The sequence below is a fragment of the Platichthys flesus genome, chromosome 20, assembly GCF_949316205.1.
Source record: "Platichthys flesus chromosome 20, fPlaFle2.1, whole genome shotgun sequence".
Taxonomy (NCBI): Eukaryota; Metazoa; Chordata; class Actinopteri; order Pleuronectiformes; family Pleuronectidae; genus Platichthys; species Platichthys flesus.
The window spans coordinates 15,176,578-15,190,872 of NC_084964.1; the positions used below are offsets into that span (position 1 = coordinate 15,176,578).

Genomic DNA, 14,295 nt, shown 5'->3' on the forward strand with positions numbered 1-14,295 from the left:
AGAAAGACAAAGATTTCACCAAAAGGCTGCAACAGCTAAAAAGTGTAGGATGGTAATCCATCTGATTATTAAAATGTTTAGATTAAATATTGAGTCACTCACGTCACATCTGCTGACTCACTCAAGACTGTGATCGAGTCATCAGGATCATAGGTAGCATCCTGTGGCTGTCCGAAGTCCATACTTGAACACCTTGGGTTGTCCTCTCCCTCCTCCAAGCGAGGTCTTTTACAGCTGAGGTCCCAACACCGACATCAGTGCAGCACAGTTTTCTGTGAGCCTTTGATAAAACAGACATTCAGTATCCATGGAGTCACAACAAATGAGATGCTGTTACAACTTTAACACGGAGACACAATCAATGACATGACGAAGTAACTTAGGGTAAACCAACCTGTACTTTTGTAGTGAGGTCGCAGTGTTTTCATAGAAAGCTGGGTGCCATGTTTGCGCATCTTTGGTGGGTCCGTCTGGCATGCTACGTGATGTAGCCTAGCACCGTGAACAGATGTGCTTGCCTGAACACCAAAAGCAGCAATGTTATTCATTTTTGTACTACTGCCATGCATACAAAGATACAAGGACACATTTTCCCTAACTAGGGCTGGTAATGAATAATCGTTCTAGTCCCGCACATTATGACAACAACATCCTCCGGTATCTTGAACGAGCGGCCGTAGCAGCACCTGTAGCTGGAAGTTAGGTTTGTGAGTGTTGTGCTCTCCACGCTCTTTCCCCCCCTTCCTCCGCTCGCGTGTCCTCCCGTTAGTACTGTGCCGCTGAATTTTTCCCACGGCAGCACTGGGCTGGAAGTAAAGCCTGAAACATGCTTCTGCGTTTTCACGGGCCCGTAAGCGCAAGAGCCCTTCCGGGTCCCTTACGTGCTTATGTATCCCTTCTTACGTGCTTACGGGCGTCGCCCCATTTTTCTAAAATCTACGGCAACAACGATTGCCACACCCACAAAGAAGGTGTCTCTCAGGTCGTCTTCGACAAAAAGCATTACTCCGCCTAGAGTTCTGGCGCGGAATTGCTTTGTAAGACGCGCAACGGTTGGGGAAGCATGAATGACAACGAGTCTTGCGCCACAGCGGCGTGAAACATGCTTCTGCGAATGCGCATGTTTCAGGCTTTAGCTACAACCAAAGCTCGTAGCAGCTGCTCCAAGCATCCGTAGCTAACTTCAAGCTACAGCAGCTACAGCCGTAGCTCGTAGCAGCTGCTTCAATCTTCAGCAGCTACTACCGACGCTCATAGCAGCTACTACCGGGGTTCGTAGTAGCTGCTGCGGCCCCTGCTGCTGCGGAGGGGGGGGCGTGGAGAGCACAACACTCACGAACCTGCCGTGCAGGCGTTCACCGTGGACTCCGACACCGTCTTCTCGCTAAGACTCGCCAGCAGTCCTCCATTAATTGTTCAATAACGTTATTAATAGTCGAACATGAAAACTCCTGTAAAGTCTCTCCCTATCCCCCACCACTACATACTAGCCCCCCACCCCCTCACACACGCGGCACAACATGCTAACGGCACTAGCCTCCACACAAAATGTCTAAAAGAAGCAAATACCAGAATTATAAAAAAAAAATACTTACATTTCCCTCGTCTTCACTATTGCGATGGAAAGATGGCACCAACCCCTCTTTCAATAACAACCTTTTTAGAGAATCCGTTGTTATATTGGCCCAGGTTGATAAAACAGTCCGATTCAAAGTGGTGGCAGGAACGTTTCCATCATATATGATCTCAATCCATCTCAATCTTGTGTCTTCTGAAGCTGGAGTCACATGAAGACATTTGTGCAGCCGACCACTGAGCATCTCGGTTGTCGAATTTGATCCATGCTGCTAGTTAGCTTATCCATGTGTTCCCAAGGCTCGCAAGAATGAAATGGCTGCCGGACACCGATAGACTGTCTAAAAAGTGGGTGGGTCCATCCATGGGTGGGTCGATTGGTAGTGGGGGAGTGCATAGATCTATGGGGGCATGGGCATGTTGCGACTATGACGTCTATTTCGGTAGTAATTCCATTGGACGCACTCTAGCACATAGTTTCTGAAATAGAGGAACCACAACAAATCGCGCGAGTTGTTTTTTTCCAGAGTTTTTGGGAAGGTAGACATGCCAGATACCCAAACTAATATGTAGAAGAACTACAAAATTGGAATTTTCATAATATGTCCCCTTTAAATCTGGCAAAAGCTAAAAATATTCCTGAATTCACAAAGGGTGTCAGGCTTTTTAAGACTTTTATCTCTATCATTAATGTATTATTATTACAACTATTACCTTCATTATTTATGTTCTTCCCTCTGTTATTTAACCATTTGTTATTATTTTGTGTAGCACTTTGTACATCGTACACCTACTCTTTTAAATTGACCACTAGAGGTCGCTCACTGCATGAGTGAATAACTCGAATATATGTGGCAGCAGATCACTGATTTAAAATGACACTTTCCTGATATTTTAGACTTTGGATTATGAAAACCACATTGTTCTCCGACTGTTTACATATTGTCTTGAATATAACTATTCATTTAGCATCTCTGGATGTTTGCAAAGAATCAAATGATCAAGTTAAAGTGTTGTTTACACATTTAACCTCCCCAATGTCCATAACAATTTGCTCAGATGTCACATTCTGTTAAATCCATAGTTAAACTGGACGTCAAAGTAAAACTCAAGCACCAGGGATTTTTGCAACCAGATCAAATTCACATAATCACAATCAGACTCCAGCTCCTGCTCGAAATCCACATCAGGTGTTACTTCATACTGGGAGAAAGGAACATGGCACCTCCCAATATTTGTCCAAGTGGCCACAAGAAGAAAAACATGTCACAGATGTAAATACCATAAAAACATAAAATGTGTAACTTTAGGAATAAAAACAACATGGGCTGGAGAGGGAGAGAGATGAGAGAGACTGAGAAGGAGAGAGAGGACTGTGAGGAGCTGGATGGAGGAGAAACCCTTGTGCTGAGTCGTCAAAGCGTTGAATTACAGCCACAGCTGGACAAAACATCTGCATTACTGACCCCAATCTGCCCTATTCATACGAAGGAAGCTTTGTAATCCATCACTAGAAGCTGCAAAAGATTGAAAACGCTGGTTGAGCACAGAAATACAAAGTGCATAAGAAGAGAGGGATGATTATGTATAATTCGATATATATATATATATATATATATTTAAGAGGAATCTGTAAACATGATTCACTTTGAATTTTTAGCCAAGAAAATTATTTTAAAAAGCATCAAGGGAATAAAACCTGCTTCCACGTGGTTTTCCAAACAGTTTCTAGCTCAGGTTCAGTGGGACATTGTTTAGAGGAAAGTCCAGGAGTGATTAGGAAGGCGGGGAAGTTTCCTCTAAATGTTATTCACAGTTGTGGTTGAGACACTTGAAACGACCAAATCTCAGTAATGTATTCTGATGACATTTGAATTACTTGGGACAGATTTCAGAAAGAGAAGCTGAATAAAAAAACACAAAGCGCAGGAAATGTACATCATATTTTCTTGACACGTGTGACGAGCCAGAATGTTTAAGCTTCACAGATACAAACATTTCACATGCGTCATGTGTTTTTTATTTATAAGTGTTAAAAACATAGACACTCCACTTTAGAAATATTGCACAATAAGTCTTTATAAACATTTAGAAATACTGACAGAGAATTGCATCTCTTTTCTTTTCTTTCCTTTTTTTTGGACGATTAAACAATAGAGAACCTTGTTGAGGAAGTGTCTCCCTCAGAGAAACACTCTGACTCATCTTTCTCTGCTTTGACTTCCTCTGTCGCCTCCTTCTTCTCTTTAACTGACAGCTGCTTCAGTTTTTCTCCACCTTTCCCTCGGGCCCAGTGTTGGACTGAGGCTTCTAGTCCTTCTTCTTGGGCTCGGTGAGAAGAATGACTTTTCCAATGTTCTGGCGCTCGTGCATGCGCCTCATGGCGTCAGCGACCTGAACAGAGACAGGATGTTCACCCAAGGTCAGTTTCCATCCAAAACAAGAGACAACTCCTAGCCACAATATCTATAATGTCCCAAATCTGTGAAGGAATTAGCCTCTAAAATTGCACAAAGAAGCAAACATATGAGAATACTTTTTTAATTGACAGGTCAAAGGTGTCTGAGGGAAGACTTAAAACTGTATCTATTGTTAAAAAGTAACCAAGTAACAGCCTCAGATTATATTTTCTCGGTGCATATAAATTCTCAAAAGGCAAGATATTAATTAGGCCAGTGCTGCAGTGTCTACATGAGCCCACACTAATGACTAATGAGGATGTTGAGATAAAAACAAATATCTTTGCTATGCTCACACTCACACACGCGCGCACACACACACACACTCACACACGCGCGCACACACACACACACACACACACACACACACACACACACACATGCCTATCCTTGACATCCTTGACACCACAACAATAAGACCGTCCCTTAGCAGCGACTGCTCAGTACCACATCTCCTGCAGGAATGAATAGAGGAATAGAGGAGCTTTTCTAAGGTTGTGAGGCACAACATGCTTTAGTGGAGATGGAGTGAAGAGCACATACAAGTACTGTAATACTGTAATATTATCTACTTAAGCAAATCTAGTGTTATTCCCAAAAGGTCAAACTAAAACAGTCACTTTTAGAGGTGGATAACCAAGCTATGCTCCTAGTATCTATTCCTCATTTCAGATTTACATGTAACGTTACTGACCTCCTCGAAGTGATGGCAGGAGTCGATGCGGGGCTTGATCTTGCCCTGCCTGTAGAGCTCCAGCAGCTCCGACATGGTTCTGTTGATGAGCGCATCGTCCTCCAGGTAGCCCAGGTGGAAGCCGCCGATGGCCTTGTTGGTCTGCATCAGTTTCAAGGCGCTGATGGAGAGCTGGTTGTACCAGAGCTTCATCAGCGCCATCAGGTTCCTCTTCGGGCCCGTCACACCATTGGCTGCGCCTGGAATGACAAACGATAAATCAGAACAGGAATCAGACACAGAGAAGACAACACGTGGAGTCTTCCCACCCCGAAAATACCTGCACATTCCAAATTAAAGGAGACATATGATGCTTAGTTTAATTGCCTTTTTTTCTTCCTCAACTCACCGGATGTTATTTTGGGATGTGTGCACTTTTAACACATCCTCAGGGCACAGCTAGTATAAAGGGAAAAGGAGCCACAGGATGTGCATTAAGAAATGTCAATAAAACTGTGACCTTGGAATTTCAATTAAACTTAACGGGGAAAAGCTTTTTTGTTTTTTTTCCAGCTTGAGAATCTCCTGTGTCTCCTTTCATTCATCATTAACGCCACATATCACATAACTGCAGACTGAACACTTGGTTAGAATTAAGCCCAAAAACAAAAAGAGAGACAGCTTCAGTTGGACCTCTGGGTATCCCTGGTGTCTCGAAACCTTCGGATTTTGATTATATGAAGGGAAACGTGTTACAAGACCCGTATTTCATCATATTCACACAAATTGAACGGTTTGCTTTGGAGGAATAAGCAATTTTCTCCCCTATTTAATAGAGCAATATGTATTTTAGACGTGCCAGAGATGCTGTGAAGGCCACAATGTGAAAACCTAAAACCCAATTATCCTTCAAGGCCTTTATATTGTAATGAGATTATGGAAAACAGCATTAGTAAGATTAAATCAGGCAAATCAAATTCAACAAATGCATGAAACTCTTTCTCCAAATGTCTTACCAAAGACTATCACACTTCCCATGGGTTTTAATAAATCAAAGCCTTTCTGGGTGTCGGAGCCACCAAGTGGGTCCAGGACGATGTCCACACCTGCAGAGAGACAATAAGACGGAGGTGAAGGGTTTTTGCACGTTCAAAAAACAAGAAGGCAGAAGTGCTGTTAAGATTTAAACATGAACACATGAACCTTGCGCGACAGAAGTGTGACAAGTGTCCTGTCTCACCATTGGGGTTGATTTTGCGGACCTCCTCCACGTAGTCTCTGGTCCGGTAGTCGATGGGGTGAGTTACGCCGCCCTGCGTGATGGTCTCGTGCTTGGAGGCTGACGCGGTCCCGAAAACGGTCACGTCCGGCACCGTCTGACACAGCTGGGTGGCAGCAATACCCACACCACCTAGACAGCAGCACACACACACACATGAGAGCTGAAGGGATTCCACTTTCAGCAGCTGAGCCTATCGACCTCTGTGCGATCTCTGTTCTCTCTCTAAAGCTCTTAAATCTAACAATGAAATGGCTGTAAACTGCTGACGTAGCACAGAGCTGATCTGAGAGAAGAATCACTTCCTACACACTTGCTTTACAAGGCTTTTATTTTGAAATATGTATCTGCCATACACCTGATACATTCACAGCCTTTAAACAACTGTCAAGTCATGAAAGTGAATTCACCGCATTTCAATAATTCCCTTTGCTCAATTTAATATAATATAATATAATATAATATAATTAACTCTGATGTGACACCTCTAGGACCTCGGTTATTTATGAGCTACAGAAAATGAGTCATGTTTGTGACGGAGCCCCTTTGTGAATTGTCCAATGTTTCCATAGCGACCATGCCCCCGTCTTCACCTGCGTCTCTCAGCACCGAAACACGTCCGCATTCAACCGAGCGATTTGTGACCTGGAGTAAATGAGCTGTGCGACTTTTCACCTGTTGCCCATTGGACTGGGAGACATGCGTGTTGAAACTATCAAATCATTGAGCAGACCAATCAAACTCTTTTTCTCTGCCACATTGATGCAACATGTAGAAGCAACAGGAGACAGGAGGGACAGAAGACTTTGGAGAAACTTGAGGGGAAATTCATTTAACTCGTTGGATTTTGTCATTTATGTACATTTTGCCACTTCCTCAAACTAAATTTGTATACTTCTATATTGTAATTTTAATAAATCAGACAGTGATTTTATTCGGTAAACATGGTTTAAATTCTGCAGTATCACTCACTGTTTTATACAGTGTGCTATATGTCTGTACTGGATGTGTCTTACCTGCGGCCATGTGGACGAGAACGCTCTTGCCCGGCTTCAGGTTGGCCATCTCGAACAGCATCAAGTAGGCCGATATGTAGTTGACGGGGATGGCGGCGCCTTCCTCGAAGCTCATATTCTCGGGCATGAGGAAGGTGAGGTCAGCGGGCACGGCGACCACATCCTGCCACATGCCGCTGCGCTTCATCGCGATGACACGATCTCCCACCTGAGGGAGGAGAGGCAGAAAAGGTGCAGAGGTGCAGGTTACTGAGTGGACCTAATGCTTCGGTAGAAAACAGGAAAAACAGACACGTATTCACACCCACTGCATTTGGGTGGAGTCATAAAATCAAACCATAGCTGCAGGACCATTACAGGTGAAACAGGTCTAATGGATTTTGCAGTAGACGCCGGATGTTTTGTGAACATGACAAAGAGAGGGACGGGTAATTGCCTCTTCTTCGAGCTCAGGTTCTTGTGTCACTTTGCTCCTGATTATTAGAGAGGCTGAAGCTGCCCCCCCCCGTGGGGCATCTGGTGCCCTCAGATGGAAGATTGAGGTCAAGTCGGCAGGAGGTCGTCTGACGTGATTGTGTCGTTGACGTGAGGTTCAGTTCTCAAGCTGCTGCTCTGTGTCAACATTCATTAGTAGCAGAAACCTCGATGCCTCATTCATCAGGCCTACAGACAATAAGGCAACTAATGACCAATGACACTATTGGTTATTGATTATTCTGCTGAATATGTTCTTATTTAATAATAATCAAGAACATTAAAGAACCTAACAAGAAATGTAGTTTAAGATAATTTTATGGCCATAGACTATAAATAAAGATGGACGAAGCGTCTCCACTTCTATCTAGAAATGATTCCAGATTTGAAAGTGACCATCTTGCACTGATGATGCCATTTGGATCCCGACCACCAGGGGGCAGCCAGGATATTTTGGCTTCACTTTTGGGGAGCTTTATATCCGTCCTTATATACATATGTATGTTATAAATTAATTGCCAAATATATTGTTCCTGTGTTTGTGTGCTGCTTGTCAAAACAGTGAAGTGCACAGGAAGGACGTCTGACCTTATGAACGCTGCACCACTTCCTGTGACACATTCACTCATGACGATAGACAAATATTCATGCCTACTCACATGCATGCAAACACACACACGTACACACACACACACAAACAAACACATACATGTCTGCTGCTGTGAAATAATTCTAACCAGATCCACATCTTTATCCTCTGTTTTTACAATCATAGAATATCTCAACCTTGTGAAACACCCTAAAACCTCTGGATGATCTCAGCAAAGTCAAAAGGGCTGAGGTCAGTTACTGGAGCTGACGTGAGCTTCCCTGAAATCCTGTTTGAAGTGGGACAGTGTGGTTGGAGGGGCGCCGTCTGTTTGAATCCGTCACTGCAAAAACCTGCTCCAGAACTCTACTGTTTTCCAGCTGTTTGTATCAGTGCATGAAAACAAGAACACTGTGTGAGACATGCCAACAGCAGATCAAGAGAGAGCGTGTCCAGCCACAGCAGATGTTTTGCTTTGTGTGTTCTACAATACTCTGATCACACGCACCTATAGTCAAAGGCTAAATACTTGTCCTGGAGAAAAACAGCCGCTGGGACTAGTGTGAGCAGTATTTCAGTGTTGTATAGCTCCAGGTACTTCTGCTTCCACAGACAAATTATACAGTAACATCTTGTTCTGCTGTTTTATCTGTATATCGCAATGCATCATGGGCCAAATGTAATTAAAGTGAATGACAGCATTTTTCCACAATAAACACATTGTAAAATGACAGGCAAGTTGTATTCTGACTGTAGGTGTGGAAGGCATCATAAACTGCCTTTGCCTGCTGCCCTCTGCAGTTATCCAACTGAGACTTAAGTAACGAGTCCATTTAGTTATTCAGTTATTGTAATGCCGTTATAAAAACAGAGTGATAGGAATAGATGGGATTTTTCTGTCTTTAGGGTGAGGCTTACCAACCAGCACTGATGTTGTTGCATAGACATAACCCTGGGCATAGAGTCCTTCAATCGAAGATCTCATGACTAGCCCAACAATCAGAATATACATTAATTCTTTATTGTTTGTGTGCTGGACCTTTTTTGCAGTGAAGTAAGAACTTGATCATCCTGCCTGGTTAATGTGCAGTGAATATTTTATAGACAGTGTTGTTCATAAAACAATGAAACTGACTTTTCTTTATTGCTGTTCATTTGCTCTCTCTCTCTCTCTCTCTCTCTCTCTCTCTCTCTCTCTCTCTCTCTATGAGTTCGAATGATTCACGTAACTGCTGTTATAGTTTTTTTTTATACCACAAAGCATTACTGCAATAAAATGAACATTATGATTTTGTCTCATGACTAGCCCAACAACAGTGGCAGCACACTGGGGCAACTACCAAACAACATTTTAAACCACAGCAAAAATGCCAAAAATATATGTTTATTAATCCACAACAGAATATATATTAACTGAATATTTAATGACTTTTCCTACCCATTTCATGGTGCCCTCAGACCACTCCTTACTAAGAAAAATTGTGTTTGTTACTGAATGGCAGTATTACTACACACTGGAATGTGCATCGGTGTGATATGTAAAAAGGCTCCAGTGTGTATTGTTTTTCCCAGGTATTTACTGCCAAATCAGCCTATACATCAGTATTGCATTTATTTTTTACTCCCTACTCCCTACTCCCTTTTACTCCAAATATTGATCAAGCTATGACGCACAAACAGGCTGATGCAGAATCTGTAATCTTAAAACACAAACTGTAACGGGATCTTGCAAAGCAGCATCTGCCAAAGTTTGTCTGCTAAACACAGCAGATTTCTATTTTACACCTTTTTATTCCGTTGCTCTTAAACGTTTTTACATGCTTCACCTCAACCCTTGTCTGGATCTTTCACTTCTTCACAGCTGAATCTGGGGCTTTGTGGGATCTGTGTGTTTTGCAGATTCCTTCCTTCCAAAAAAAGAGGTGTTGGAACGCCACCACTCCCCCTATAAGATTCCTGTTCTCCGAAAATGGAGAGATGGATAGAGCGAGGAATGAGAGGAGTGGGTTTGGAGCGTACTGAGAGGAGGAGGAGGGGAATTTCATAGTGACACTGAGGGAGGAGCTTTAGAAAACAGAACACAATAGCAGGAAACAAAGCCCCCTGATCCAGAGTCACACCAAAATGTAATGTTTTCCACCCTGACACCAGTGAACCAGATGTGTAGCTCTGTGACTCTGACGTGATGTTAGTGAATGTGAGGGGCAGGCTGAGGGGGAGGATGCACAGTAGTGATCCCTGCATGCTTCATTTCTCCTGAAAACACCAGCTCGGATCAAACTTCAACTCGTATTTTTATGAAAGGATGAAATAAATAAGAGAGAAACAGAGATTCACCCAAAAAGCTAATAATTCACCTCTGCTCCTCTTTCACTGGAGCGATTCCCATCTTCTCGAAGCATGACTGAACATATTAACCTGGTGTTAAAGCTCCTGCGACTTGTGCTGCTTTTTCACTTTGCACCACGTCTGAATTGTAAGGGGTGCACGAGGTCGCCTGCAGTGAGTCACTTTACTTTCCACGCTTTTATCGAGGCGGTAAAAATTACACCGGTGCAATTAACCTGTGGAGCCACAGGCCTCTGGTTCTACGCTGCAAGAAGCAGGTAGGAGATCAAAGTGTGTGCGACTGCAAATCACCCACACTATCAGGTGTTAATAAAACACACGTGGGGCTTTTAAAACGGGGCTCATGTTGTGTTATTTTTTGGATTTGAAAGAGCAGCGTAAACAGGTAGTAAAAAGATTCCACACATTTTAATCAGTATTAATAAATGACTTACTCTGGAAAGTTCTTATCAAGGCCAATGGAGCCTATTGTTAACAGCTCAAGGACACATTGTAAATCAAAGCTTTATAAATAGTCATAGCGGCAGAGTGACATTATCCACATTAATGGACTAGACAGAGATAAGTTGTTAATGAGCGACACTTTTAGTAGCCTGCAGGTAGCATTTCATGCATGGAGATGCTAAAAAAAGATTTTTTTTAAACTGTACAAAGCTCCAATTGTCCAAACTCTACAATTATTAATATCTAAACCTTTTTATCTATTGTGAAGTCAGATGAGCTTATTAATGTACTTTTCTTCAAATAAATACAGAAGTGATGCTGTGGTTTTCACTTGACTGAGAGAAAAAAACAATAGAAAAACCCTGTTGTTGTGTTGCGAAAAGACCAGCAGCTTGTTTTGAGCAGGAATCAGAATATACGATGCACATTTCCACAACCAAACCCCCACTTCCATTACTTCCAGTAAAACAATGCTGTCTTTGAAAGCTGTGGGAAACTTCATCACTCAGTGTGTTGGTGTTTCCTCACCTTCCTGTCCTTCACCTCCTCCCCCACAGCCTCGATGACCCCGGAGCCCTCCATCCCCATGATGACCGGCGGTGCGGGCAGCGGCTCGTAGAGACCCTGCCTCCCCATCAGCTCGGCGAAGTTGAGCCCGCACGCCTTGACGCGCAGCAGCACGTCCCCGGGCCCCAGCTTCACGTCTCCCTGCTTCGTCACCTGCAGCTTCACTTTGTCGTAGCCGCCGTAACCCGTCAGCACCAGGGCCCGGCAGGAAGGGGGCCTCCCGTCGGGGGTCTTCTCCTCACGAGCTTTTTCTCCTGACATGATGGACACTTGTGATGTGACTGTGGGGGTGGAGGGGGGATTCGGTCCAGATGCTGCAGCCTCACCCGGTGAAGAAGTGGAAGAAGCCTGATGGTTGGTAAAAACTTTGAGGGATAGGAGGTTTCTCTGAGGCGACTGTGGTTCTTTGCAGGAGAAGATTGACAGTCTGAGGTTTCTTATGTGCGCTGCGTGCAACAAGTGACCAAGTCTCATCACAGACATAATGAGAACGAAGTTCCGGGGGGGATTTTCACAATAAAATATTGGATTGCGCTTAAAAAATGAAAATAAAACAGTTTTATCGAGACATCCCCCACACAAACTATGATAACAAAAGGCCAAGTATTTGATTAATTTGACCAATATATATATATTTTTTAAATCAATCCAAAGTAGATATTGAAATGCCATGAACTCCCTCAGATTATATTTGAAAAGTAAGAACAGGAAATCACATGAAATTAGCAGAAAAAAAGGAAATAAACAGGAATTTTATGAACATTACTGAGCCTGGAAATCCAAACTTTTCACATACAAGGCTAACAAACAAAGATGTCGAAAAAGGATTTAATTTAACTTGATTTGATCTTATTTTATCGTTTAACTTCCTGTGCTTTCACAGCTCTGCTCCTGCCTTGACTCAGACAGTGACAGGGCTGTGGGGTTGGCAGCTCAGAGCTGTGGAGAGATTCAAACTTCGGACACTGGAGCAGTGGGAGGGAGTACTGGGATCATTTGAGGCCACAGCTGAAGGAGAACACACACAGTTCCACTCCTCTGTTTGTCTGTCAGGAGCTCAAGTTAACAGATGTGGAGAAATCAAGCTTCACCACCTTATCATGCAGTAAAACACATCTGTCAGGAGTGGGGTTACCTCCACTTACAGATATTAACCTTACCTCCAAGAAAGAATAAACACAAGGCTCTTGTTTGAGAATCACAAAACATATACACTGATACAATTCATCATTTGAATATAAATGTATTTAGGATCTTTTCAGTCTATGGGCTTGTATGTGACACATCTGGAACATCTGGTTGACTGATTATTAGGGTGAAATATTAAGGCTCACATCTGTGCCACATCCTTCACGATGACATTTACTCGCTGGTATCACCTAACGTGCACTTAAAACCTGTTGCCCCCGGCAACTGGAGCTGCTTTCTCATCTTGTCATTGTGGCTGTGAGACAGGAAGCGAACGGAACATGAGAGGATCTTTTGAGAAGACATCTGAAAGGTCAGATGTGGATTTTTACACTTCTGTCATTGAGGTTGAGAGGAAAGTGTGTGTCTGCAACACACACACACACACACACAAACACATACACACACACAGACACACACACACATGCACACACACACATTAATCAAATCAAACCCTCTGAGATCTGGTTTAAAGTAAACTCCATCATGATCTTTATTTCTCTAATATTGGAGTCTAAGACTAACTAAAAACTAAAAAGTTTAAATAAACAAACTTGAATCTGTAAATTTGAAATCAGCTTTAGCATTGAAATTCAGGAAAAAATAAATAAAGGGCCCTGACTGTGCCATGTTAATGTATGTGGCAACTTCTTCCTTTTGACCAGTAGATGGCGCTAAGGCACTGGTGAGAAGTTGGGTTCTGCTCATTTATGTGTTTTTTTTACTGATGAAAAATAAACTGTGATGACGTGATATTGTGGTGAAATGAGTAACACGTCCAGGGTGACTCAGGTTAAATCTGCAGACACTTGTCACTGCAGTGCAACATGACAACAATCAGTATCTTTTATTATCAGCTCTGTATTGATCAGCTTTTTATAAATTTCATTCATCGACAATCCGAACTATTTAAATGCAAACACAAAGTCTCAAATCTTGAGTGAAAAGGAGAAGACAGAAGAATGCTCTTATATAATCTGCGATTCTTTCACAATAGATTAAGTAAGAAAGCAAATAATTCAATAAAATAAAAATTGAAATAGCTGCAGGCAAACACAGCAGCTCCCATTCCTCTGTTAGTTCCAGAGTTACAATTCATTGTAATGTTAACAATTCAAAGAAGCTCACAAAATGATCTCAACTAATACATAATGTTTGTTTTAGATTCTTTGGTTTCTTTGTTGAGATTGTTTCTTTAACGTATTCCTTTCACTGTAATGCAACGTTCCGTCAATTTGATTCTGAATCTCTTTTTTAAAGATCATTGTTCCTTTTGTTATAATTGTTTTCTCCAGGTTTTACGTCATTGACATTTTTTTTAACCTTTTCTCTGTTGTATGACTTTTATCATTATAATTCAGCATTTGATATCAGTTATATAGATGGAGAAGTTAAGTGAATACATATTTACATTTAAAGTGTGATTTGACATTAATGTTCATATTCAGGCAGATATGTCGAAAACACTGAGTCAGCAAGACAGAAACCGGAAGTACCTGGGGTTTGCCTTCAAAGTTAAAGCATGAAAGCAACAACACCAACAAGATACTACTAATACTACTACTATTAATAATAATAATAATAATATTATATTATACGTATTAACAATACAGTGATTGTGATTATTACAGATATTGACTGATTTCACATTGATCTTACTTTTGGCCATATCAATTACTTTA

At 42.1% G+C, this 14,295-nt stretch overlaps 1 protein-coding gene across 1 annotated transcript; it reads right to left on the reverse strand.

Moving 5' to 3' along the window:
- Nucleotides 1-2,677: 2,677 nt before the first annotated feature.
- Nucleotides 2,678-11,878, reverse strand: LOC133931930 (synaptic vesicle membrane protein VAT-1 homolog). The gene is made up of 6 exons (XM_062378898.1): nucleotides 11,387-11,878; nucleotides 7,003-7,210; nucleotides 5,948-6,118; nucleotides 5,724-5,813; nucleotides 4,729-4,967; nucleotides 2,678-3,969 (listed from the first exon to the last, which is right to left on the reverse strand). Exons 1-6 carry the CDS (start codon nucleotides 11,684-11,686, stop codon nucleotides 3,886-3,888), a joined length of 1,092 nt encoding a protein of 363 aa, XP_062234882.1. The 5' UTR covers nucleotides 11,687-11,878; the 3' UTR covers nucleotides 2,678-3,885.
- Nucleotides 11,879-14,295: the final 2,417 nt, after the last annotated feature.